Source organism: Rhinolophus sinicus, linkage group LG05 (genome assembly GCF_036562045.2).
Source record: "Rhinolophus sinicus isolate RSC01 linkage group LG05, ASM3656204v1, whole genome shotgun sequence".
NCBI lineage: Eukaryota > Metazoa > Chordata > Mammalia > Chiroptera > Rhinolophidae > Rhinolophus > Rhinolophus sinicus.
The window spans coordinates 139,597,439-139,624,784 of NC_133755.1; the positions used below are offsets into that span (position 1 = coordinate 139,597,439).

The following is a 27,346-nucleotide window of genomic DNA, read 5'->3' on the forward strand; positions in this document are numbered from 1 at the left end:
ACAATGCACCTTAACCATCTGTTTGGCTCATAGACAAGTACAGGGCCTAACTAGACCAATATGATTAATTGCTCAGAAATAAAATAACTGTGCCATGTGGATCCTGCACGAGGCAGAGTCAAACAAAAAGTTTCTGCCAAGTAAGCACCAATTTTTCATTTTAATCAGTTCCATTCTAAACAGAGGGTATTAATATTCTGCAGAAAAACTTCTGCAGGGGAGTGAACAAAGGTTAATCATTCATCTCTCTCCCTAGATTCTAAATGAGCAAATCTAAGGGAGTTAAGGTTTAATGTGAAAATACTGCTGTAGAATTAAAGAGGTAAGAAAAAAAAAAAGGAGACCAAAAACCGCAACTCACAACAGCAAGAAGAAAGCGTGCGAGCATGAAGCTGTAGTAATCCAACGTGAACGCCACTGCTATGCCAAACACGTGCATCCCGATGCTTGTGGACCACAAGACCGGTCGTCTTCCTACCCTGAAAAAGAAGAATTAACAGTGGAAGAAGCAAGGTATAGTTGTAACGGTTTAAACATCCACCCCAATTCATGAAACATGAGTGTTACCTACATCTTTAATAGCTTATGTATTTGATTGCGGTGATTCATTCATTTGGGGCAAATCACAAGTAAGCACATGATTTCTTCAAGACGCCAATCTTTCAGTGAAGAGGCTTCTACCTTAGCTGCTGACATACATATATGATCACTCTGGGTGATCCCCAGAAGACCTCCTATCCTGGGGTTTTGGGAAAGAGGACAGAGAATTTGTCCTTTCCTTCCCAGGTCTTCCACTCTCTGACCTGTTGGATCATCTTCCCTACAGGGCTGGCTCTGCCCACCACCGGAGAGGCGCTCTTGCAAAGCCCTCTAAAAACAGAGGTGTTGCTACATTCTGCTCCTAGAATAAGTAGCATACTTGCCCTATATTTTTTTTTACTGGAAATGGTATTTCTTTGTCTAAAAAACAATTACATTGTATTCCTAAAAACTGAGATATAATTCACATGGCATAAAATTCAACTTTTTAAAGTATACAATTCAGTGACTTTTAGTGTAGTCACAGAGTTGTGCAACTTTCATCACCATTTAATTCCAGGACATTTTCATCACCCCAAAAAGAAACACTCTGCATCCCGGAGTCATGATTCCTCATTCTCTGCTCCCTCCAGCCCTTGACAGCCACTAATCTACACTCTGTCTCTATAGAGTTGCCTCTTCAGGACATTTTATATAAATGGAGTCACATAATATATGACCTTTTGTGCCTGGCTTCTTTCACATAGCATAATGTTTTCAAGGCTCATCCCTGTTGTAGCATGTGTCAGTACTTCATTCCTTTTTATGACTGACTTACATTCCATTGTATGAATATACCACACTTTGTTTATCTATTCGTCCGTTGATGGACATTTGGATTGTTTCCACTTTTTGATTATGAATAATGCTGCCATGAACGTTCCTGAGCAAGATTTTGTGTGAACTTATGTTTCAGTTCTCTTGGGTATACACCGAGAAGTGAAATTGCTGGGCCATGTAACTCTATGTTTTAACTTTTCGAGGAACTGAAAAACTGTTTTCCAAGGTGGCTGCCCCATTTTTACAATCCCAACAGCAGGGTATGAGGGTACGAATTTCTCCACATCCTCCACAGCACTTGTTATTGTCTGTGATTTTTATTATAGCCATCCTAGTGAGTGTGCAGCGGTATCTCACTGTGGTCTTGATTTACATTTCTCTAATGATCAATGATGCTGAGCATTTTTATATATGCTTATTGAACATTTGTATATATTCTTTAGAAAAATACCTGTCTAAATCTTTTGCCCATTTTTAAATTGGGTTGTCTTTTTATTGTTGAGTTGTAAGAGATCTTTATAGAGTCTGGATACTAGACCCTTAATAGATGTGTGACTTGCAAATATTTTCTCCCTGTGATTTGTCTCTGACAGATAGTTTTAAGGCAAAAGAATATAGTCCTGAGATTCCAAACAACAGGCTTGCCCGGCACAGCACAGGATACGCAAGCAAATAGGAAACTGTCATCTTCAAGCCCTCAGCCTTCTCTGCTCTCACACACACTAGTGGGGATTGTTGGTCCTACACATGAATGGTCCCCAATCTCATTTGAGCCTTGAATGCCATTTAAAACTATTTTCTTACCCATCCCTCATCAATGTCCTCTACCACCCACAGGGTGTTCACTCACAACAGATGAGAGCCATCTCCTGCAGGGAACAGAGACCATCAAAGACAGACCCCCACAGCCTCCTGTTCTGCCCACTTGGCAACACAACCTGCTTCTGCATTCAGCCTCCTCTTCCCTCCACTTCTCTGAAGACACACAACTTGTTTTTCTCTCCAAACTCCATGTTGCAAACTTTGCAGTGGACCATGCCTCTTCCTCCCTCCTCTGAGACGTTATTCCACCAATTACTTCTTTTTCCTCTACCTTTCCCTCTCCCCTGACTCCTTCCTTTCAGTTTGTCTCTTCCAACCAAAGACAAGAAACTTCTCGGGACCCCATCACTCCTTTAGCCACCTTGTAGTTTGCATTTCCTCCACTGACAGACTTATCAGAAGGGATATGTACTTTCTCAACTCCTACAGTTCCTCTGCCAATGACCACCAGGTTGCAACAGACTTTTCTGAGGTCGCTTTGCAGTCACTAGGGACCTCCAAGTTGCCTCTCTCGGTCCTTTTGCGCCTGTCTTCTCTAGGGACACCTAACTGCCTGCTTTCCCTAGGGGATCTGCTCTCCCTCGGCTTGCAGAACCTCTCTCTCCAGGTTTGGCCCGTACCTCCCTGATGGCCCACCTGCCTCAGTGCTGGCATTTCCTAACGTCCTCTACTGCCTACTCGCTGCCCTTGTGATGTCATCTCCTTCCCCAACTCTGACTCCTAAATATGTGCTATTAAGTGCCCACATGCCTTCTGGCTCTAGTTGCTCGTCCCCGTTTGAATGTCTTGCAGAGCTGCAATCTTCTGTTGTTGCTGCTGTTGGCATTAATTTTGATTTTCCGTTTTTTTCTTAATCCAGGGACAGCACATGTTCACTGGAAAACATCCAGACGAGTTTTCCTCTCTTCTAAAGTGGCTCTCTCCCTAGTGTGTCCTGAATTGGTTGCATCAACTGCCCTCCAGGGTCTTAAACCTAAATGCCTTCTTCCCCCAACTCCTCTCCCTCCTGCATATTAGTCACCGAATTATGTCAGTTTAAAAATGCCTCCCCAAAATGTATCCATCTCCTTCTTTCCCCCTCCACTTCTGCTTATATTCAAGGCTTCACCGTTTCTTACATCATTCATCCCAACAGTCTCCCAACCAGTCCCCCTAACGTCACACCAGGACACCCCACACACTTTCTGAAAATAAAACAATCCGAATCATGGTTTAATCTCTTGTTGTTTCCTTTATCCATCCTACACGTCTACCACACTGACGTTCCCACCATTCCTGAACGTGCCAGGCTCTCTCATGACACAAAGTTGTCCCTTCCCCTTGGAAAGGCTTCTTCACTGAGCTTTTAAACCCAAGTCAAATGTGAAGCCTTTTGTGACGATCCTCTGGGGTCTCATGGCAGAAATTAAGAGACAGTGTGATGTTATAGCTAGGTATAGAGACCTGGGTTCAAATCCTAGCTCCACCAATTACTTTCCAAATGAACTCTCTGTGTTTCCTTTCCCTCACCATTAAAATAGGACCAATAGTGCCGAACTCACAGACTTCTTTAAATAATTAAATGAGATAATACACAAGACATGTGGAATAGTTCTGAGTGCATAGTAAATTATCTATACATGTGAGGTGTTATTAGTTTAAAAACATTTACCACATCTCATTGAAACTATCTGTTTCAGAGTCTGTCTCCACTGTTAGCTCCATAAGGATGGGATCAGATTTTATTTCTTTGCTTTTTTATTATAATATGTCATACATATGTAAGAATACATAAAATGTATACGTACAATTTAGGGAATAAGAAAGACTCAAACACCTATGAAATCACAACCCCAAGTAAGAAAGAGATCATTGCCAGCCTCCTAGCAGCTTCTCATACCTCCCTTTGTGATTGCAAACCACTTGCCCCCTTCTAGGAGGGGCCATTACCCTAATTTTGGCAATAATCAATTCCTTGCTTTTCATTCCATTTCACCACTTTTATCAGTAACCCTAAACAATATAGGTTACTCTTGCTAGTTTTTCAACATTCTATAATAGAACAGTACCATAGGTATTATTTTATGACTTGCTTCTTTCACTCAACATTATTTCTGGAGATTCATTTCTATTGTATGGTATTGCTGTGGTTCATTCATTTCATGGCCATATAGCCCTCTGCAAGAATATACTGTAATACATGTGTCTATGATGTGGTTGAAGGACGTTTGGGTTGTTTGCGGTGCCCAGCTGTTAGGGGCATTCTCATGCTTGTATCCGTGTGGACACGTGCAAGAGCGCCTGCAGGGTACGTGCCCTAGAACCTGTGGGCTGTCCACATCACCAACGTCTCTGTATAAGCTAAACCTCTCTTCAAAGTGTTCCTGATTTTTGTATTCTCAGTTTGCATTCACACCAGCAGGGTGAGAGGTCCTAACACTCCACATCCTCACCAACACTTGGTATCACAAGACTTTTTTACTTTTGACAACTTGTCAAACATAAATGGTACGATTATATATCACTGACACCCTTTTCATCTTTTTATTAACCACTTGGATTTTCTCTTTTATGAAGTGACTTCAAATCTTTTTCTCCTTTTGTCTGTCTGTTTCCTATGGGTATAAACATCCTTTCACTATTCTGGATCCTGATCTTTTAGTTTTATGTAAAGCAAATATTCTCTCCCTCCCTCCCGCCCTCCCCCGCCCATGGCTTTCTCCCTTCCTCTCCTTCCCCCTCTCTGTTTTGCTTTATAGTACAGGCTAGAATCTCCAGTACAATACTAAGTGGAAGTGGGATTTCACACATCCTTCTCTGTTCCTGATCTCAAAGGAAAAGTTTTTCCTTCTCACAATTAAGATGTTCATGGTAGATCTTTGTATAGATACCCAGTATCAGATTAAGGACATTCTCCTATTTTTAGTTTTTATCATAAATGGATTTTGAAATTTATCAAAATCTTTTCCTATATTTATTGCATTGGCAATATGAATTTTGTCCTCTAATCTGTTAACATGGTAACTTCCATTGATTAGTTTCTAATATTAAATATGTTCCAGACATTATCCCTCTGCCTCCATGAATTTCAGTCTGTCATATTTTCCAACTCTTTGTCTCTCTGAGTTTTATTATTTTTTTCTGAGCTATCACCCATTTCACTAATTCTTTCTTTAACTATATATAATATGCTGTTAAAAGTACCCAGAAAGTTTGTTAGTCTTTTTTTTTTTTTAATTTCTAGATGTTCTAGGTACTTATTCTTCAATCTTATGTCCTTTTAAAATACAATTTCCAGACTTTTATCAATGCTTTAAAACTTGTCTTGCATTTCTTTAAGAATAGTAAACATACCCTGTTTCCCCGAAAATAAGACCTCGCTGGACAATCAGCTCTAATGCGTCTTTTGGAGCAAAAATTAATATAAGACCCGGTTTTATTTTACTGTAACATAAGATTGGATCGTTATAACATAATATAACATAATATAATATAATATAATATAATATAATATAATATAATATAATATAATATAATATAATATAATATAATATAATATAATAATACAATACTGGGTCTTATATTAATTTTTGCTCCAAAAGACTCATTAAAGCTGATTGTCTGGCTAGGTCTTATTTTCAGGGAAGCATGGCAGTTACTTTATTATCTGTGCCTGGTAATTCCAGTATTTAAGTCTTTGTGCAGAAGTCTGCTTCTGCTGCTTATTGCTGCCGGGCTATACCTCTTAAAAGCAAGTCTCCTTAAAAAAAAAATATATATATATATATATATATATACACACACACACACACACACACACACACACACACATATTCAAAGTAATAACCAGTATCTCTTGAGTAGTTATATGTCCAAGGTGCGTTTTGTGTATTAATTTCACAATAACCCTTTGAGGTGAGTGCTATTGTTGTAATCTCCAGCTTACAAACAAGATTCCAAAACACAGGTTAGGCAATTTGCCCAGGGTCCATAGCAAATAAGTAGAACCAGGATTTAAACACAGGCCGACTGTCTTCAGAACCCATCCTCTTACCACTATGTTATTTTGTGTCTGTTATTTAACAGATCAGCAAAGACGTAGGTATTTAGTCATGAAAATGACTACAGTTTTGAACCTAATTCCCTGTCCCCTAAGAAAACCAGATAGAAAAATGAACCCTACACTGATGCAACCATCCTAAATATTTCATTTTACCTGTCAGAAAGGTAGCCAAAAACCAGCGCTCCCAGCAGTACTCCAAACATAAACGTGGGCTGGATCAGCTTTGCAAACCATTCTCGGTTACAGACCAAGTCCCACTGAGTCACCACGGTGTTATCCCATTTGCTCTTGTCATAGATGAAGCCATCCAAGCAAGAAAAGCCACTCTTATGGCCATCATAATCATAGTTCAAACTCGAGTTGTTATCCCTCCGGAACCTGTAACATCTTGTGAGCTCCCAGACCTCACCGTCCTCTAGCTGCACGACAACGTAATCCTCACGGCCAGTGGGAAACAGGGTCCAGATGTCGTCCAACCTCCACAACGAGGTATTGTGGAAAACAATCCGACTCACGTTGCCTGGGGGCCTGCAGGTATGCTTGGGGAACATGGTCATAAACACAGAAGCCAAGTAGTGGATACCACAAGATATGTTCTGGAAGGCACATGTAAAATAGATAAATATCTGGTATCTGGAAAGAGAAGAAAAGCAAGTTGTTATATCTGGCCTATACATAAGCACTATGAAGGGTCTCTATCATGTTTAGCTTTATATATACATACAGATGGTAAATACAGAAATAAATGTTTGGGTGCACAGTTTAGTATATATACATATATATTATATAACATACACTATATAACATATATAATATACATTACATAACTCTATCTTTTGAGAGGGCTTAGAAGCAATAACATCCCAATAGCAACAAGCACACCCAGTGCCCTGATCTTGATTTCTAAATACTACGCCTCATTAAAAGGAACCAGAAAAAAATGGCTGATTCTAAGACCAGGAGGGGGAATATACAAAATATGCCTGGAGCATCTTGTAATTTCAGAAAGTAAGGAAGTGCTCAAAATATAAATAGATGGAGGCATGTTAAAGGCACACAGGAGCCGATCTGAAAGAGCTCCAGGTGGCTACACTGAAATAATTTGAGCAACAAAATAAACAGCATAGTATACCCCGAAGTATAAAACAAATATGAGTCCACGTTGTGATGGTTAAGTTTATGTGTCAATTTGACTGCGCTAACAGATGTCAAGATAGCTGGTAAAGCATTCTTTCTGGGTGTGTCTGTGAGGGTGTTTCTGGAGATTAGCATTTGAACCAGTAGACTGAGTAAAGAAGATTGCCCACACCCGTGAGGTTGGGCATCATGCAATTGTTGAGGGCCTGAATAGAGCAAAAAGGTGGAGGAAGGACAAATTCACTCTCTCTGCTTGGGCTGTGACATCCATCTTCTCCTGTCGTTGGACATTGGTGCTCCTTGTTCTTGAACTTTCAGCCTGGGACTTACACCATCAGCCCTTTGATTCTCAGGCTTCTGGACCCAGACTAAATTACACCACTGGCTTTCCTGGGTCTCCAGCTTGCGGATGGCACATTGTGAGATTCCATAGTCATGTGAATCAATTCCTATAATAAATTTCCTCTTATCTATATCTATATACACATGCACATCTATAGCTATAAAAATATATACATATATTTATATATCCTATTGCTTCTGTTTCTCTGGAGAATCCTGACAAATACACCACACTAATGTAAATAAATGATTGAACAAATAAATAAAAAGGAGGGATAGACAAATCTTTCTTACAGTAAAGTTCCAACTAATATCTGTAACTATTCCCCCTCTACAGGAGATGGAGCTTAATTCCCACTCTTTACGCCTTGAAGGTGGGCTAGACTTAGTGGCTTGTTTCCCAAGAATATAGTAGGAAAAGGAAAATAACAGTAACTTTACAGTGGGCAATCTAGCAAACACCATCTTAACCAAATGTTGCAAATGTTGTGTGGATATCGTGTACCCCTCATATGATATGAAGAGCAGGCACTTCACCTCTAGGGTCTTTGTTCCCCAAACCAAAACCCTGGTCTAACCATGAGAAAAACAACAAATAATCCCAGATTGGGGGACATTCTACAGGCTGCCTGGCCAATACTCCTGAAGACTGCCAAGGTCATTAAAAAAAAAAAAGGAAAAACAAGGAAGGACTGAGAAAGTGTTACAGACCAGAGCACACTGGGAGACAAGACAATGAAATGCAATGTGATCCCCAGGATTGGATCCGAGAAAAGGAAGAGGACCTTCGCGGAAAAACTAGTGAAATCTGTATGAAAGTCTAGAGTTTAGTTAATAGTAATATACTAATATCAGTTTCTTGGTTTTGACAAATATGTCATGGTCATGTCAGATGTTAACAACGGGGAAACTGGGTGAGATGCATATAGGAATTTTCTACTATCTATGCAATTTTTCCGTAAACCTAAAATGATTCAAAACTTAAAAGATTGTTCAAAAGTTTAAAAATAAATGTAGGGTCTCCAAAATTACAGACTCAAGCCAACAGTGACACATTCTCTGAAATAAAAATTGTCTCACAAGGACAACTGTGCAGATGGGACAACAGGGTAAAATACATAAAATTTGGACTGCCCCACAAATTTCAAACCCCTGGAATTAAGAGTCAGAACAGCCCCTGTGGGCAGTTGATTTCATGATTTCGATTTAAAACAGAATCAGTTCAGACAGTGAAGAACATTACTATACAACCATTATCACAGAAGTAGGAAATAAGTCCTGTCAGATCACACTGAGGCAAAATTACACTATTGACATGTGTGATTTTGTCTTCCTTCTTATTTTCAGACCTGCCCAGCCACCTGCTCCCTCTCACTGGAAGGTGCTTCTGACCATCCCTTAGCACAGCAGTTCTCAAACTTTTTGGTCTCAGGAGCCTTTACATTATTAAAAATTTTGAGGACCCCAAGGGGCTTTTCTTTATGTGGGTTATATCCATCAATTTAATCCATTTAAACATAACAATAACATATAGCTACAGTTTTCAAAACAAAATTAGTGAGAAGAGTAGCACATTCAAAATTTGGATTAATACATTGTCACTAATATTTCAGAAATCTAGTAGTCCAGGAATTTATATGGATTCATATCGGTTCCATAAGATGTTCGATGGACAAATGCTGGCTCACATTTCACAGATAATAACTACAACTGACAAGTGATTTCCTGTGTTTGAGAAACGTATTCTGCCAAATAAACTATGTCCCCTTAAAAACATAATAGGGCCAGCCCGGTGGCTCAGGCAGTTGGAGCTCCATGCTCCTAACTCCGAAGGCTGCTGGTTCAATTCCCACATGGGCCAGTGGGCTCTCAACCACAAGGTTGCCAGTTCAATTCCTCGAATCCCGCAAGGGATGGTGGGCTCCGCCCCCTGTAACTAAGATTGAACACGGCACCTTGAGCTGAGCTTCTGCTGAGCTGCCGCTGAGCTCCCAGATGGCTCAGTTGGTTGGAGTCCGTCCTCTCAACCACAAGGTTGCTGGTTTCGACTCCTGCAAGGAATGGTGGGCTGTGCCCCCTGCAACTAGCAAGGGCAACTGGACCTGGAGCTGAGCTGCGCCCTCCACAACTACGACTGAAAGGACAACAACTTGACTGAAAGGACAACAACTTGACTTGGAAAAAAGTCCTGGGAGTACACACTGTTCCCCAATAAAGTCCTGTTCCCCTTCCCCAATAAAATCTTAATTAAAAAAAAAAAGTTAAATCTTAAAAAAAAAAAAAAAAACATAATAAATGTACTAAGCTAGGAGTTCATGAAAGTGTTGTTAATCCTTAGACAAACCTTTCTTAATAAATTTGTGGATGAGGAAAAGAAAACTTGGATTAATAGAAGACAGGTAGTTTGTCATATCTGCGCCTGCCTTCAATCTGATGATTGTTATCACACCTCACATAGTCTCTGGAAAACTCCATTGTACTTTCATGAGATAATGAGAATAAAGAAGGCAACTAACGTGTTAGTATTACTCTGAAAATAGTCTTGGCCTTGCAGACCCAGAGATCTGCCGATCACATTTGAGAACTGCTGGTCTAGCCTATTCCTTCCCTTCTCTCCACTTCTTCCTTTTTCCCTCCACACTAAATGCCCCCAGAGCCCCTCACTGCCTGCTTCTCTCAGGTCTCCCTTTTCTATTTACTTCCCCCTTCTCCACTTTCACTCATTCTCTCCCTATCACTTTCTCTCCTCTGACCACAATATGCAACTGAAGTACTGCTGTTATTTATGTTGATTTTTTAAAGGATACAGGGTGAATGTTTTCTATTATATTTCTCTATCAAACCAACAAAAAAAGTCCCATAAAAGGTTGAATAAAGTCCCACAAGGGTAACAACTGTGGTTCAGTCACTTTAGTATCTCCTGTAGCACGCAGCCTGGTGGATAGTGCAGTGCACGTAGAATGTCATGAAATTGGGCTGAAAATGAACAGCGTTAAAGTTAATGCGGACTCGTACCTCTAGGAAAAAGAGATGTTCAAGAAGCCAGTGTATCCAAAAACATTTTGACTGGCTTCCCCATCGGTAAAAAAAAAAAAAGTGTGTGTGTGTGTGTGTGTGTGTGTGTGTGTGTGTGTGTGTAGACATATAAAAGGAGCATATATTCATATAATACTGAATACATTATGTTGAAATACAAATTCATACATATACATTTACTTATATACATACATGCATATGTAAAATGGGTGTTTTTATGGAAGTCCAAAGCATCACCTCTGCCCACTACACTAGTAGGTGAACACACCCTACTTTGGAGACTATCACAAGTGACAATGCTAGGCAGTCACAGAAGTGGTGCTGCGATGTATCCCATGGGCGACCTCCCCAAGTCCTCAGGGCTGACTGACAAGCTGGCACGCCGCCAGCATCCCTCACTTCTCATAGAACCTCATGGAGATAAACAGTGAGTAAAATGGAAGCCACTTAAAGTGCTGGGGCTGTCAGGACCCCACAGGCTGGTGGTGCTGGCTCCAGCAGCCAGTTCAGAGAAGAAAAACAAAACAAAAAGTGTCTTTTTTTCTAGCCGTGCAGGAGAGGGAGAACAGGACACACAAACTGCTGGTCTCTTAGGGAAGAGCAGCCTAAAGAGCGTGAAGCCCCAAAACTTGTACCCTCGGGGCGAATGGGAGCCAGCTCTGTTTTTCCAGAAAAGGTACCTCTGCCAGAAGAAAAGCGGTCAGAAACCAGCCTCCGGCTATTCCATACAGAGGAGCTGGGCAGAACAGCAGTCTGAGAACACAAGCCTGACTTGCTCTGGCTCCACAGACCCCAAAAGGCTAAGACCATGGTTTCAAAGAGTGGGCTTGGCCCTCCCTTCCGCAGGTAACCAGCCCTCACCCCATGCACTGACTGCTGGACATCACCACAGAGCCTCAGGGGCAGGTTCTGCCCTCGGCCTGCACACACTATGCTACCTGTGCGCACCTGGCATGGATGGCAGAGCACTTGCCCTCAGGTAACAGGCTCCTACATTCAGGAGGTATTTCTTCCTTCCCTGCCATTTTCCCAGGACGCATTTCCCAGCCTGCAGGAATAATCACTAGCTAGAAGGGCTCTGTTAGAGAATTTCATCCGAGTGGTTCTGCTCTATCAAGCAGACTCTAGACCGGCCTGTTCTTAACACAGCAGAGGTCCTCATCTCCCCACTTCCCCCGCCCAGGGTACACCTGTCGCAGTGCTGTATGTAACATGTTATTCAGCATGGTCTTGGTCACTGAACATATTCCGCTAATGCCTTACGTTGGACCACGCTTTACAGTTTAAGCACTTTCACGTTCATTATCTCATCTAATCATTTCAACATACTTCAAACTTTGTGGGCTACCTGAGATTCAGTGATCAAAACATCTTTGCTTAGCAAATCACTCATGTACGTAAAATGGAAAGCTAATCTTACTTAAGAAAACAGTTCGTATTTACTAATTCTCTTTTTTATACCAAGCACCTAAGTGTCTCTACTTTGCTATCAGATAATACACTAATAGGTGTTACCATCTGCCCTTGAAAGTAATAAAACTCTACCTCCCTAAAAGTAACCAGAATTCAACATCATAAAGATATCAACTCTCCCAAAGTTAATTTATAAATGTAGTATTCAATATCGTGTATATAACTGCAAAATATTAGAAACTTAAGTGTTCCTCAGCAGGAGACTGGTTACATACGTTATGGTAAAGATATAAATAGTGCCTAGAAATGCCAGAGGGAAAGGGCAGTGTGGAGTTCTTCACTAACGGCAAGCTCCGGGGATCTAGTACAGATTGAGAACCACCCTCTCCAGCTCATTACAGTGGAGCCTGTGGTAGGTCAGCCTCTCACTGCCAGGCCCCATGGCAATGGACTTGGGCATCAGGTTCTCTTGAAACCAAATCCTGTTTGGGGCCTAAGAGGCATCCCATAATAATACCACTCCTTATGAACATGACTGAGAATGTAGCATAAATCACATATAATGCACCTATTGAGAATTCTTTTACTCCCTCCCACCCCCCTAAATTTCAACTCAGAAAACTGCGACACAGCCCCTGCAAACGGCAGACAGGTGTGTTTTTTTTGGTGTTTTTTTTTGAGCAAAACTTAGACGTTTATCATTTACATCCCTCACACTGTGTGGGCAGACAGGTTTTGTATGGCTGAAGTTCACCTGCCTGCCCCTGAAGGAATCTGGGTCTGGTACCTAAGTGGCCTCAGCACCTGGAGTGGCCCCACCACTGAAAAGCTCACATTCTGCTTGCTGACCATGACCTCCCGTCCTCCCAGTTTCCCCCATCCCTCCCACTGGCCCCATTTTGAGGAGCTTCCAGGTGTCCAGTCTTTGGATCCCACCAGCTTCTCTAGCTGACTGCCAACTTCCCCACCAGCCTGAATCCCACAGTCAGCGCTAGAGCTATTCTTGAATTCTCTTGTCACGGTCTCTGCTCACACACACACTTCCCAGCAGAGCATCCATCCAGGCCGGCCTCTGAAGCTAGGATTTGTCTTCTCTGCCCCACTCCTAGTGATTCTGGGTCAGGAGATGTGAGGTGGCATTCGGGACACCACATGAGCTTCCTATGAGATTCTGACATGGATGAGAAACTGCCCCGGGAAAACAAATTCTCTGGTACCGATACAAGGTTTGATAATTAAAACATTTAACAACCGTTATGGAGCAACTGGAACTCTCACAAACAGCTTGTGAGGGTGTAATGTGTTACAACCACGTGGCAAAACTGTTTGGCAGCTGACCACATGCACACTCAGTGACAGAGCAATTCCTCTCCTAGGTATACAACCAACCAAATGTCCGCACGAGCACCCCAAAAGACATACACGAGAGCCTATTCATAATAAGCCCAACTTGAAGACAATCTAAATGTCTGTTGACAGCAAATGAATAAACTGTGGAATATTCACATCATGACTACTATACAGCAAAGAAAATCAGCAAACGACTGTGACATACAATATGGGTGAGTCTTACAAACACAATGTTGAACAAAAGAAGCCAGAGGGAGAGTATGTGTTTTTTTTACTCCATTTATAGAAAGTTTAGAATGAGGCAAAACGAACCTACGGTGTTAGGTGTGAGGAGAGTAGGGAGGGTGCTTGGGAGAGGGCATGAGAAGGGGTGACCTGGGTGGCAACACGGCTGTGCTCACTTTATGATGATTCATCAGGTTGTAGATGATGGTGCGTACTTTTCTGAATATACGTAAGATATCAATTTTAAAGTTTTGTATCTGCAAAACTCAGGGAGAGGGAAAAGTATTCAGCAACGCCCCTGCTGAGGCACGACTGGAATGGGAGCCAAGGCACGCCCAGTCTGTCCACATGGTGTCTACCAGCTGGGTGTCAGCCTCGATGGCCCCGAGTCTTTACTGACAAGGAGGTGTCTTGCCTGAACACTACATTATTTACCCAGATACCTATCGGAGGCCCCAACCTGGAATTCCCACAAGGCACTCAAGAGTCTCAAACTGATCTCAATATCCAAGCCCCCAGCCTACCCCACTGAGAGTATAACTGTTTCTGAGTTTAGGGCACCATCAACCACACACAGCAGACATAGGGGCACAGGGCATGGTGTGGGGTGCTCCCATGGTCCCTCCCACTTCTTCATGCCTTAGGGCAAGAGGCCCCGTGTATTCCACCTGTTAAAACGGCCCGGTCCCCCCTGTTCCCACCCCTCCTGCCTTGGTCCGGACCCTCATTATCTCCCACCTGAGTTTCCTCTGGTCTCCTTGCCCCAACTCCTGCCCCTCCAATGCACCTTCCGTTCTGCATAGTGATCTTCCTAATACCCAGACTCCTTAGTATGACATTCAAAAATACTCTTGGGGGTGATTGTAAGCTTACCTCGCACCCTCACACTCTACACTCCAGAAATAATAAACCACCTAGCAGTCCCCAAAAGCCATGCTAGTTCACATAAATGTTTTTCCATGTTCTGGAATGATCCTGAGCATTCTTGCAATTTAAACTTCTCTTTCGCTTTTGCAACGATAACTTCTTGAAACAACAAAACCTTACTTCCCTAGGTGTCTAGCATTCTAGCATATCACTCTCTCCCTCACAAAGACTCTTGTCCATCAGGTATCATCCATGTGCCAAACCTAAGGCCCCTCTGGCACAATAGACTTACAGATCCAACACAGCACTGTGCCCTCAGCTGGAGAGACACATAAATGGAAAAAGAATCATACAAACACAACAGGCAGAAAACCCAGGTGCAAAGAAAAGAAAAATGACCAGGACCCCCTGGAAATGGACCCGTGAAATCTGGGTGACGGGTTAAAGGAAATTACTTCCGGTCTTAGACTTATATCATTCTGTATAAAGAACTGGTGGTACCCCACTGTGGCTAAGAGCATGGACTCCAAAGCCAGACTGCCAAGGTTTGAATCTTGATTCTACTATTTACCATCTGGGACCGTGGGCAAGATCCTTAACCTAGCTGTGCCTCAGTTTCCTCACCTGAAAAATGGGTTGTTGCGGGAATGGAAAGACTTAATATTTGTAAAACACTGTGGCACATTGTAGCTGCATATAAGTATTGGCTATGTTCATGTTCATAAAGTGAAGTTAAACAAGAAGAGCCAAAAAAGCTCATAAATTAAAGAAAAACACTACCTATATCCATAAATATAAGTCACCCACAGGATCTACAGTCCAAATCTGACATTTTAAACCATCTCTTCCCTTATCCCGGGACAACGAAGGGATCCAGGTTCTCAGATCCCCCAACACAGATGCCTGAATCTGTTTCCTCAGTTCCCTCTCACATGCGGCTGAAGCCGTGAAGTCTATGAAACTTCAATATGGTTTCAAGACAAGTCCTGGAACTCCTTTTTAACTCTTCTTAGGTGTCCTGCTTTCCTCTTTTAAAGGTGATTAGGATAGTGCTTTCTCACCCTAGAAATGACTAATGAGAAATGAGAGACAATTAGGGATCTCTACTTAACATGTTCACTAGGTTTCCTTAAGAAAAGACTTATAATGTACAATAACCTCACTTTCTAAACAATAAAGAGACCAATCAGAGCAAATACCAGAGGAAATATGGGGTACTGTGTTATAGTCACACTGTCTTTAAACCTTCTGCTGCAAACTTTGGCTTGTTACCCCTTTCCTTCCTTCTAGCTGCTTTCACAATCAACCCTTCCCACCAGGATGGAGACTCAGGTGACAACAATAGCCATGATTTATTAAGAACTTACTGAATAATTCTTGGGGCTGGCTAAGAGCTGTCTTGCAAAATCCATTCTCCCCTTCTTTCACCATGGTGAGCGACACTTGACCATGTGGGTGAGGACAATGGGAGCAGCTGCCCCAGGCAGAGAGGGAGCCCCATGGGTGGATGGCAGAGCTGCCTCACCCACTTGGGTCCCCAGATGACCCCAGGGAACAGAATCTGCCCTGGACAGTGACTGGAGAGGAGCAAACTTCCAATTGAGGGATCTCAAATTTTTGTTATAGCACCTTAGCCAAACACTGCTATTAACCTTAGTTAATCCCAAAATACATGGGGAAAGAATGGTATTAGTACCATCCTCGTAGGGTTACTGTGAGGATGAAATGAGAGGCTGCATGTGGACTCCTTATAATAAATATTTGTAGCACTATTCTTACCCCCATTGTACAGATGAAGAAGTGGTAGTTAAAATGCTCAAGACCATATAGTCACGACGTGGTAGAGCCAGGATTGGAATTCAGACATCCAACCCCAGAGCTGATCTTTTATCCTCCTGCTTCCAGAAGGAAAACATGAGATCATATATAAAGGCCTGGCCGAGTCCCGGGGTGGGTACCTAACTGGGCTCAGGAGAGCATCATGGCAAAGAGCATGACCCGTGGAGGCCAATGGACATCCAATGACATCCAATTCTGCTGGGCTATTACTAGGTTTGTGATTCAGGCACAAGCCCCAGTTTTCTCGTGTATAAAATGAGAGTGATGCTACCAGTCTCACAGGGCTGCAGTGAAGATTAAAGAAGAGAAGATGTACAGAGAGTTTATGACCGAGCGAGGCAAAACTCAGCATCCACTACGCAGGTATTAGGAGGAAACAGGGGAGAGCTGGAGCCTCCTGCTCCTCCTCCACCTGCTCCAGCAGCTTCCTTTTTGCAAACACAGAATCATAACCAAAATCTGTGCAACTTGCCACCTTGAAGAGCAGCACCACATCATTTCTGCACTACAGACCTGGGAGAAGGAGGTAAGGCAGGTATTATTATGACTCCCATTTTGTGGATAGGAAAGTGAGACACAGCATTCCCAGAATTAGTTGGAGGTAAGTGGCAGGCCATGCTTCAGACTTAGCGCCAAACCTCCGATCAGCATGCTGTATGGCCCCTCACCCAGCTTCCTCTCCGAAACAGCCAGGACGACACAGAGAAGCCTTTCTCCATGAATGAATGAATGAATGAATGAATGAATGAATGAATGAATGAATTTTTAAAATTCTGTTATTAATTTAACAAATGAAAAGAGAATGCCTAGTGTACAAAGGTTAAACCTAGGTCCCACCATTAGGTAGTTGTGGGTCTTTGGCCCTACCGGCCTCAGTTTCACAATCATCAAAATAAAGATTAAAACCCCTTTGCAAGATCCCCACTGGGCATCAAATGAAACACTGTGTGTAACCAACCACCTGGCATAGTGTACCTGGCACATATTGGTTTCTATACATGGCAATAAACTCTGACTAACGGTTGTTCCTGGGGCAACACCTGCCAGGAGCTGAGAGAGACCCCAAGGGGCAGCGGGACTGGGGAGGAATCTTCTGCAGAAGTAAAAGGAGGGGGTTTGGCGGATTAGAGAAACGCGAGGCCAGTAACAGGCACTCCTCTATTCCCGTGACCTGACCTCTCCGGCGGGGCCTCCGGACTCCGGCTCCCACCCAAGGCGTGCTGCAGACCCCACCAGTCCCGCAGCAAGAGCGCCAGGCGGGCCCGCACCCACCATTCCCGAAGCAAGCTCCAGTGCCCCTCTGCAGGCTACGGGGAGGTCCCGCTGCCAGAGTTTGAGAGGACTAGCCCAGCTCAGAGCCAGGAGTCTGGACACGGGTCTCCCAACTTCCCTGGGACACATGGGGTGGAGATGTTTTCAGATCGCGAGCGCAGCGCGAGAGAGAACCCCATTGCAACGGAAAGAAACAGACCCCACCGGCGCCTCCAGCCACGAGGCTCCCGCTCCCCACTAGGCCGTCCTTCCTCCCCACCTCCAATTCCAACTCCCTACCTGCCAAAGTGCCCCACGCGGTCAAAAATCAGCTCCAAATTGCCCGACCCCATGGTGCGGTCGTGCACTGCGCTCGGAAGCCGGATGCGCCAAACTCGCTCAGTGCCGGGGGCTGTCGGCACCCAGCCCCGCCCAGCACCGAGGGTGCAGCAGCCTCGGGGAACCTCCCTGCCCACGCCCCCTGGGGGCCGACCCGGCCTTCTGTTGTCCCTCTCTGACGTGCTCGGGATGCTCGCGGGGCCAGACTTTGTTCCTCCCTCTGTTCTTCAGCCCCTCCCCCCACCCCCCAAACCCCCACCATGACCCCCCACCGCTGGCTGAGCAGCCTCTGGCCTCTTCCCCAGCGCACAGTGGTCTGTGAGCGAGCCCGCCATCTGACCCTTGACACTCACCGTCCTCGTGGTGCCTCTGGAAAGGTTCGCCCGACAGCCCAAGGCGAGAATACGGAGAGGCTCGGGTTCGGTCTAGGGGCAACAAGAACCTAGGATCTTCAGAATGGCACACCTTATAACCATGGCTCTCGAAATGTCACGCTTTAGTCTACCGCAGTACTTGGTTTTATACGTACATTTCTGGACTCCACTCTTGAGCACAAATACTCACTTTCTCAGAGAAGTCCAACAGTTAGACCGCCAGGACACGGGTCTACAAGACAGCATAGAGAATTGATTCTGATGACCCTGAGAAGTGGCAGCATTTTGCAGAGGTGTGTTCAAGATTTTACATTAACCAAAGGGCAAAGGGAACTCCCTGGGCGGAGAGTTAAGCAGAATTGTGAAAACAAACTTGTACTTGCATAGGATTTGAAAAAGAGAGAAAAGCCCATCTCCCAAAGTACTTCCCTCACCTACTGTCACAGAACCTAAAAGAACACCATTCAAGATTTACTTATTTTTGCACCGAATAATGCTCTCTAGACCTTTTCTTTTGAAATGCAAATTACTCCTAGACTGATTAATCCATAAGTAATAAACAATTTGGAGTGGATTTTTTTATTAAGTAGATTCCTGCTAACTAGAGGGACTTAAGGTGGGAAATGCTAGGAAGTAGGGGGAGCAAGAAGCAATAGTTTTGCCAAGAGCTGACCCTAGAAGGAAAGGTGGGAGCCACAGGGGACCAGTCAAGACCCTGTGTTGCTTCAAAGCACCAAAGGGAGAGTTCCCTGGAAAAGATAGGGAGAAAACTGAACTTTCATCTGCTATTCTAATTACACCAGGTAGAAATGCCACAACATAGATAAAATGGACAAATTCCTTGAAAAATACAAACTACGAACACCCACTAAAGAAAAAAATAGATAACCAGAATAGCTCTATATCTATTAAAGAAATTGAAAGTGTAGTTTAAAATCTTCCCACAAAGAAAATCCCAGGCCCAAACATTTAAGGAAGAAATAATACTGATTTTGTGCAAATACTTTAGGAAAATTGAAGAGTAGGGAATAGCTATTAACTCATTCTACGAGCCAGCATTACATGGAGACCAAAATCAGGCAAAGACAAAAAAAACTACAGACTGATATACTTCATGAACATAGATGCAAAAATTCTCAAAATGTTAGCAAATTGAATGCATCTTTATATAATAAAGGACAATACATCATGACCAAGTGAGGTTTATCCCAAGAAAGCAAAAGTGTTTTAACATCTGAAGATCAATCAATGTAATTCACCATATCAACAAACTAAAAAAGACCATATGATCATCTCAGTAGATGCAGAAAAAGCATTTGACAAAAACCCAACATCCTTTCATAATAAAAAGACTCAACAAGCTAGGAATAGAAGGTACTATGAACTGTTTCTTCCCACAGAAAACTTCTGACACCGAATGTGTGGGGGTTTTCCTCACACCAACAACCAATCCTCCAACTCGCCAAACACCAGATAGAAGACCTACAAGTTAATTCTGTTCTGACACTAACTACCTGGAGTTTGCATCGCATCCCACAAGGGCTCAGTCGCAGTCTGTCCCCTACTTCAGATGCCAATCACAAGTCCCCGGCCTCCCACACTTCTGATCAACCGGCTAAAATCAGGGGTTCCCACAACCCTCTCCTCAGTTTCAGTAATTTACCAGAACAACTCACGGAACTAAGGAAAACACTTTATTCACATTTACCAGTTTATTATAAAGGATATAGATGAACAGTAAGATGAAGAGGTATATAGAGCAAGGTACGGGGAGGAGGAGCACAGACCTCCCATGCCCGCTCCAGGCACATCTCCTTCCCAGCACAGTGATGTTCACCAACCCAGAAGCTTGCTCAACCTCATAGCGTAGGGGTTTTTATGAAGGTTCTCTTACATAGGCATGGTTAGTCAAATCACTGGCCATTGATAATTAACTCAATCTCCAGACCCTCTCCTATCCCCAGAGATCAGGGAGTAGGGCTGAAATTTCCAGCCCTCTAATCATGACTTGGTCTTTTTCTAAACGCAGCACCCATTCTGAAGCTACCTAGGGACCCCCACCTACCAGTCGTCCCATTAGCGTACCAAAACGTCACTCATCACTCCAGAAATTCCAAGGGTCTTAGAGGTTCTTGTGTCAGGAACCTAGGACTAAGACCAAATAGGATAATAAAAGATTCTTCAATCACCCATCACTCAGAAAATTATGTGCATGCCTATGGTGAAGCTTAATTTCTAAATTAGGTACAGTAAGAGATTAACAACAACTAATAACAAAATAGAACAATTATAACAACATACTGTAATAACAGTTATGTGAACGGCTTTGGGACCACTCTTAAGTAAAATAGGGGCTATGTGAACGCAAGCACTGCAGTATTGCTGCAGTTGATCTAATAACCAAGACGGCTGCTAAGTGGCTAATGGGCAGATAGCAAACACCACATGGATATGCCACACAAAGAGATGATTCACGCCCCAGTGGGATGGCATGAGATTTCATCACGCTACTCAGAACTGCGTGCACTTTAAAACTTACGAATTGCTTATTTAATATTTTCGGACCGTGGTTGACCACAGGTAACTGAAACCCAGAAAACAAAACTGACGGTAAGGGGACATGAGGGTACATTAATGACTCCCAGATTTATATGTCCAAGCTGACCTCGCCCCAGCTCTCCAGACTTGCTAATATCACTACCTTCTCCATGCCTCCATAAGCTGTCAAAACGCCACTTCAAACGTACCACAGCTACCTTTAACCCCACTCCTCGCCAGCACTTCCCATGTCAGTACAGGGCACCACTTTTACTCAGATGCTTAGGCCAAACCCTTGGTGTCTTCTTTCACTCCTCTCCTGTTCTCACACTCCACATCCTTTTCCATCAGCAAATTCTGGTTGCTCTGTCTTTATAAGAGAGTCTGATTCTGAACCCTTCTCTCCATCCCCCACCCCCCTCACCACTGCTAAACTTCTTGTCCCAACCATCATCCTTTGCCTGGATTATGTAACATCCTCCTAACTAACGGGTCTCCTTGCTTCCTCCTGTGCCCCACACAGCAGGCAAGTGCTCCTTAAAAACATAATTCAGATCAAGGCACTCCCTTGCTCAGCAGCTTCCTATGGTCTTACAATAAAATCCAAAGTCTTTACATGGCTCTGGCAGCTTGTCTGACTCCTATCTCTTTCTCAACCACTACTCCGCTCTGGCCTCACTGGCCTCCTTGCTCATCTTCTAACACAGCAAACACACCCCAGTACCTGCACTTTACACATGCTAGTTCCTCACCTGAAACTTTTTTTTTTCCACTTTGATTTTCTGTTTATTTTTCAACTTAAGAATATGTCCCCCAACTATACTTTAATTAAAAAAAAGAAAGAAAAGAATACGTTTCCCTCCTCCCCCCACCCCCAATAAAACAGCCACAACAATAAAACAAACAAATCATCCAAGGCTGAAACTTTCCCTGTACCTTTTATTTTACTGCTTTACTAAGATATAATTGACATATAACATTGTGTAAGTTTAAGGTATTCAAAGTTATGATTTAATATATGCATATATTGCAAAATTATTACCACAAAAAGCTTAGTTAACAGTAGTGCTCAGAGAGGTGAGAGCAAAGGCAGAGGAGGTCTTGGAGGCAGGGCTTTCCATGGAGAGCTTGACTGGGGTTGGAAAAGGAAACTGATATGCGTTTAGGATTGGAGAACACAGAAAGGCGAGGATTTTGAAGCAAGGCTGGGGAGTAAACATGCGTTCTACTGAAGGTGAAGAGTTTGATGTTCATTTAAATGCACTTGGAAGTTCCTGAAATGAACAATAAAGTATTTGTAATTTTTCTCTTCCTTGACAAGAGTCTCCTGGAATAGTAAAATTACATGAATGTGGGCAGTCAACCACAATGCTTTCGGTTCTCATCACCCACCTACAGGCCCCTCCAGCCCACCCCTCCCTCATGAGCTCTGGACCCTTATTCTCAACTCTCTACTGCACAATTTCATCTGCTCATGCCTCACGTTACCAGAGTAACCTCTTTAAAATGTCCATGTAAATAGGTCACCCCTTCAGAGAAATCTTTCCATGGCTCCCTGGCTTTCAGAATTAAGTCACAAAAATGTGTGGTGTTTGGCAGAGTTATCAGTGAAATGACTGGAGTGGAAATCTGGTGACTTCAAACCACCAATCCCCCCAACCTCCCTAAAACATGCCTATAAGTTGTTGTGCTATTGCCCTCAAAGACACCCGACTGGCCCAGTGTTCCAGTTGCAAAGTCCTTAAAACTCAAAAGAAGAAGTAATTGCTTTGGTGGGGGGAGGGAAGGCTGTAACCTTGAAGGCTTCCAGGGGGATTTGACATTGGATCCAAGATTTGAAGGATAAGTAAATATTGCCAGACAGCGGTGGGGTGGGGATGTAGACAAGTACAGAAAATAGCCTGCGTAAAGATCTAGATGTGGGGCCTGTGTGATCTAGCCAGGGCCTGTGTGAGGCCAGGGTGTAGGGCACAGCAGCAGATGGCAGGAGAGCAGGCGTGTGTTGCCCTCTGATTCGTGCCTGGCATACAGAAAATACTGGGTACATTTTCCTAACAGCTTTGGAATCCACTGTTAAGAATGCACATTCTGCAGTCGGACCACCTGGTTGTAAATTCTATCTGCCACTAAAACACTGGGAGACCTCAGGCAAGTCCCATCTCGCTGGTGTCACTCCCATCAAAATGGTTGAAAGAAACAGCTCTGCCTCCCAGGGCAGTTGTGAGGAGCTAAGCCACGTTAAGTGCTCTAGTCATCATTTCAGCTGCAAATAACGGCAAACCTAACTCAAACAAGCTAAGAAAGAGACTTTTTTGACTCACTATGGGAAAAGTCCAGCAGTAGAGCTATCTACATGCGTGGTGGGATCCGGGGGGACAATGTCATCAGGTTTCCCTTTCTCTCTCATTCTCCAGCTCTTCTCCTCTCTACCCTGCTCTGCTTCTTTGTGTAGATTTCAACCCCAGAAGGAGAGAGAAACCCACACTCTCCCACACCTACAAGTCAAATTTGAGAAAGCTCAGGGTAAAGGGGGGAGAGTAGAATGCTCTGACCGGCTGGTGAGTGGCCAGGGTTGGGAATGCTCTGATTGGCTAGCCTGCATCACATGTTCAGCTCTCATTGAGGGCAGTCCGACAGGAAGTGGGGGACACACATTTTTCCTGGAAAGGAATTCCAATAAATAAATAACATTTATAAGCGTTTAACAACAGTGTGCCTGGCCCAAGGTAAATGCTTTAATAAAAGCTGTGAAGCTAGGCCAGAAGGATAAGTCAGGGTCACAATGGATGGAACCTTGAATTCTAGGCTAAGACTGTTGAGCTTTAGTTATGAGCAGTGGGGAGCGTAGAGGGCTTTGTCATATGTGGCCAACGAAGTATGTTTTAGAAACACTGGCCTACTAATGGAGGTGTGACAGAAAGTGGAGGAGCGGGGAGAAGTTTGTGGTAGGAAGGTCAGCTAGGAGACAGATATATTTGGAGCTCAGTGTTCACGTTCCAGGTTAAAGAGATGATGGTACAAACAGATTGAAGGGGATTCCCATTCAAATGGCAAAGAAGGAAGAATGGCCGCCTTTGGCAACTGGCTGCCTGGGGAGTATATGTAGATGTGTGGAGGTTTACAAGCCTGGGTGATTCAGAGGCTGGTGGCCTGGCTACTGGGGTCGCCTCTTTCCTCCCTCTTTTCATCTTCTCCCTCCCTTTCCACTCTCTTCCGGGAACAATGCAAGTTTCTCTCATTCTAGACGGCACAGTCTTTCTCTGGTGCATTTCCCTTGCACACCCACCCAGGGCTCTACCTGGAGCAGCTTTAAAAGGATTGGTTCATAAACAAATGCAATATGTTAAGATTCTAGTGAATGAAATGTTTTTCCCTTTTACCATAAAAGAAAAACAACAAACGGGATTTGCAGAATATACAAAAGATTTGCAATAACTGTGAGGTCTCTTTTGAGAGCATGAAATAAATAAAAGCTTTGGCTAGGAACCTTGAGTGTTATAACAGATCTGTGTTAGAAATGCAAAGAGTGTAGCAAAGGATGGATTTCTCCCACTTTGGGAGAGAGGTGCAAGGTAGGAGTGTGTGTGTGTGTGTGTGTGTGTGTGTGTGTGTGTGTGTGTATTGAAAAGTCTGTGAGTGAGGCGAAGTCTCCCTCTGACCCCTCGGAAGCAGCTGCATGTCACAGCAATACTGGGCCCCCCAAAGTAGTCAAAAAATGAGGAGCAAGTCTAAAGAAGGAAAGAGAAATTTTCCAGTCCTGCTTCAAAAGTGTATTTCTTATAGGGTTAAGATGCTAAGAGGAAGGTTCCGGAATGAGATACACTGAAACGACATGGAAGGAACCTGTCCCTGTCCCATGGAGCCCTCACTCACAGCAACTGGCCCAGGCAGTAGCTATGATGGGGTTTTAAGCAACAATGAAAATTTGCCTTGTCGTTTATGTCTGTGACTTGGGTATGTTACTGAGTCTTTTGAAAACTTCAAGAGGAATTCCAGTCCCCTACTCCATAATATGGGAAGTAAGACTATAAAACTGAAGAAGTTACAGCATAGCCTGTTACTTATCTGCCACTTTTCATCTTCTTTCACAAGGGGTTCTTTCATAACCCCTTGAATAAAGACCACACAGATTGGTGGCATAGCCACCAGTTAGGAGCCTATGACCCCCAAAAGTCTGGTGCAAACCTGAATAAAGCAGACAAATAATGTTATCCAAAAGATCCCTCTGCCCAGAAGTTTTTGCCAATCTGTTGCAGATAACTGTCACAGCACCCGAAGTGTCCCGCTTTTAAGATGAAGTCTTTTCTTTTGAGAACACTGGCTTCCCTTTCATTAAATCAAATACCTACTCATCCTTCCTAGTTTAGCCTCAATGATGTGCCTCTCCCGTGAAGTTTGCCCTGTTTCCCACTCCCAACTCTCTTTTTTCTTGCCTCCACCTCTGTCTCCAATAAGTAACTGACCATGCAGCTCTCTAAGTACTCATCTTCTTCAATTGTTGCCAGCCCCCAGAGGGCTGGAGCTTCATCTTGTTGATTTTGCATCCCTAGCACTATAGCCTGTACTAAGTGCTCAATAGGTAAAGGAATGAGTATGATGTAGTGGAAAGGTCACTGAACTTGGAGTTAAGTGATCATGCTAAACAGGTTCCTTGGCTGGTGACCTTGGGTAAGAGCCTCAACTCTTTGAACCTCAGTTTCCTCATCTGACAAGTACGAAAAACAATGCCCCCTGCCTCTCCCGCCAATCCCAAGTTTACCAAGTGAGCTAAGGTATGTGAAAAACATTTTCGCCAGAGCAGAGCTCTGAAGGAAGGAAATCTGTGGACACATTGGTCCAGCTCATTAATTTTACAGATAATAAAACGGAACCTCAGGTGTTTCCTTTTTATCAAAATTCATCATCCTTAGTCCCAGTCCTGTAGGAGCTTGTTCTTGGAGACTGACCTGGAAGTAGGAATGTAATAAATTCATTTTTTCAGGAGTTACTAATGGTTGCTGAGAGTGTGGGAGTACCTCTCCTGGAAACATTTGCATTTCACTTAAGAGATACACAGTAGTGGGATTTCTTTCAGGTCTTTGAGCAGACTGGTAGAGAGGTATTTTGGATGGGACAGTTTCCAAGTCTTTCCCAATTTGCATGATGTAAATGGTTGTCTCTCTACATACTATGTCTTGCATTGATTACTGGAGAAAAACTACATTAATGTTGATCTCCCACAAGTGTCTCTGCCCCAAAATCTGGAAGATTCACCTTTTTTAAATATGAAAACTACAGTGCTCAGATGCTCCTGAAGTCACAAAAGCAGTAATATCTTCAAAAAGTCATCAACACACTGGAAAGAATCTTCAAATAGAAGTGAAGGAATCAGAGGCCACCCCAGCAAGTTCCGTGAACTTGGGTAATTCAGGCTTTCAGAGCATACCCCCCACCCCAATATTACAACACTTTTTAGCATGTTTGTGTCTGTGTACAGATCAAAATTCAAAAGGTACTGTGGTATTAGGGGAAATATATATTTGGTTTTTGTGTCCCTTTAGTTAAAGTTCTAATTCAACAAATACCAGACATATAGCCAATAGATAATTATTTGAAATAAGTAGAACAGTAGCCAAGGCTTAGCTCATTGTTTTGTTGTCTAAACGTGCTTTTGCTGTTGTTGTAATGGTATTTCTATATAGGGTCCCTTGAGTTTATGATTTAACTCCTCCATGGAACGTAGACTCCTCCATGAAACTTTTGTGTATGGTCATATAAAAAAAGAGTACAATCATTTTGGTCTCACAGCACTGGAAAGAAGCATTAGAAAAATCGATCTGTTTTTACATACAAATTACTTTGCTGATCGTTGGGGGCACAACCAGAGAAGTTTGACATATAGTCCCCACCTTTAAACAGCTTCCTTACCAATAAAAACATTTATCAGACTCATCTAGGCAGAATTGAAAGCTAAGAAAGTTCAAAAAAGGTTTAAAACTTTAGTGGTCATATCTTGTTTTTGTCATTAGATGTCCCTTTACCTTCATTTTCATAAAATATTTTCTTCTGGGAGTAACTGTCTCACCTTCTCTTCAGCAGGAACATATCCGGGTTTTGTGATGCTTGAAGTTTATACAATTTGCAGGAAACACTTTAGAGGATAAAAAAAATTATAAATACATTATTTAGAGTAAGAAAAAATCACAATGTATTACAAATTTCAAGAAGCTGACAAATACAAAAAAAATTGCAAAATCTCAAAAACTAACCTAAAAATTTATTACTGAATGTTCTAACACTCTCTATAATTCTTTTCTCCTCCATGACATTGTTTGCTGGATCAAACCTTATCTGAAGCCCACTATCTCTGGACTTTTCTGTTAGAAAGGCCAATATTTCTCTTTGTTGGTTAAGCAACTTTGAGTTATTTGCA

General features: G+C 43.1%; 1 protein-coding gene across 10 annotated transcripts in view; it reads right to left on the bottom strand.

Annotated features, from left to right (window-relative positions):
• The window catches only part of SLC22A16 (solute carrier family 22 member 16), a 69,833-nt gene that overhangs the window by 18,447 nt on the left and 24,040 nt on the right, over positions 1-27,346 (bottom strand). For 4 of the 10 annotated variants that reach the window (XM_019735056.2, XM_074333438.1, XM_074333437.1 and 1 more), the window contains 3 exons: positions 26,955-27,064; positions 6,377-6,856; positions 362-479 (listed from right to left, as the gene is read on the bottom strand). In XM_019735056.2, the coding sequence (XP_019590615.2) occupies positions 362-479; positions 6,377-6,780 (522 nt within the window). In that variant the 5' untranslated portion in view covers positions 6,781-6,856; positions 26,955-27,064. Of the gene's footprint in view, positions 1-361; positions 480-6,376; positions 6,857-17,983; positions 18,176-18,586; positions 18,663-20,461; positions 20,507-26,954; positions 27,065-27,346 lie in introns of those variants that run through there. The other 6 variants (XM_074333443.1, XM_074333442.1, XM_074333440.1 and 3 more) reach the window with 4 other exon arrangements.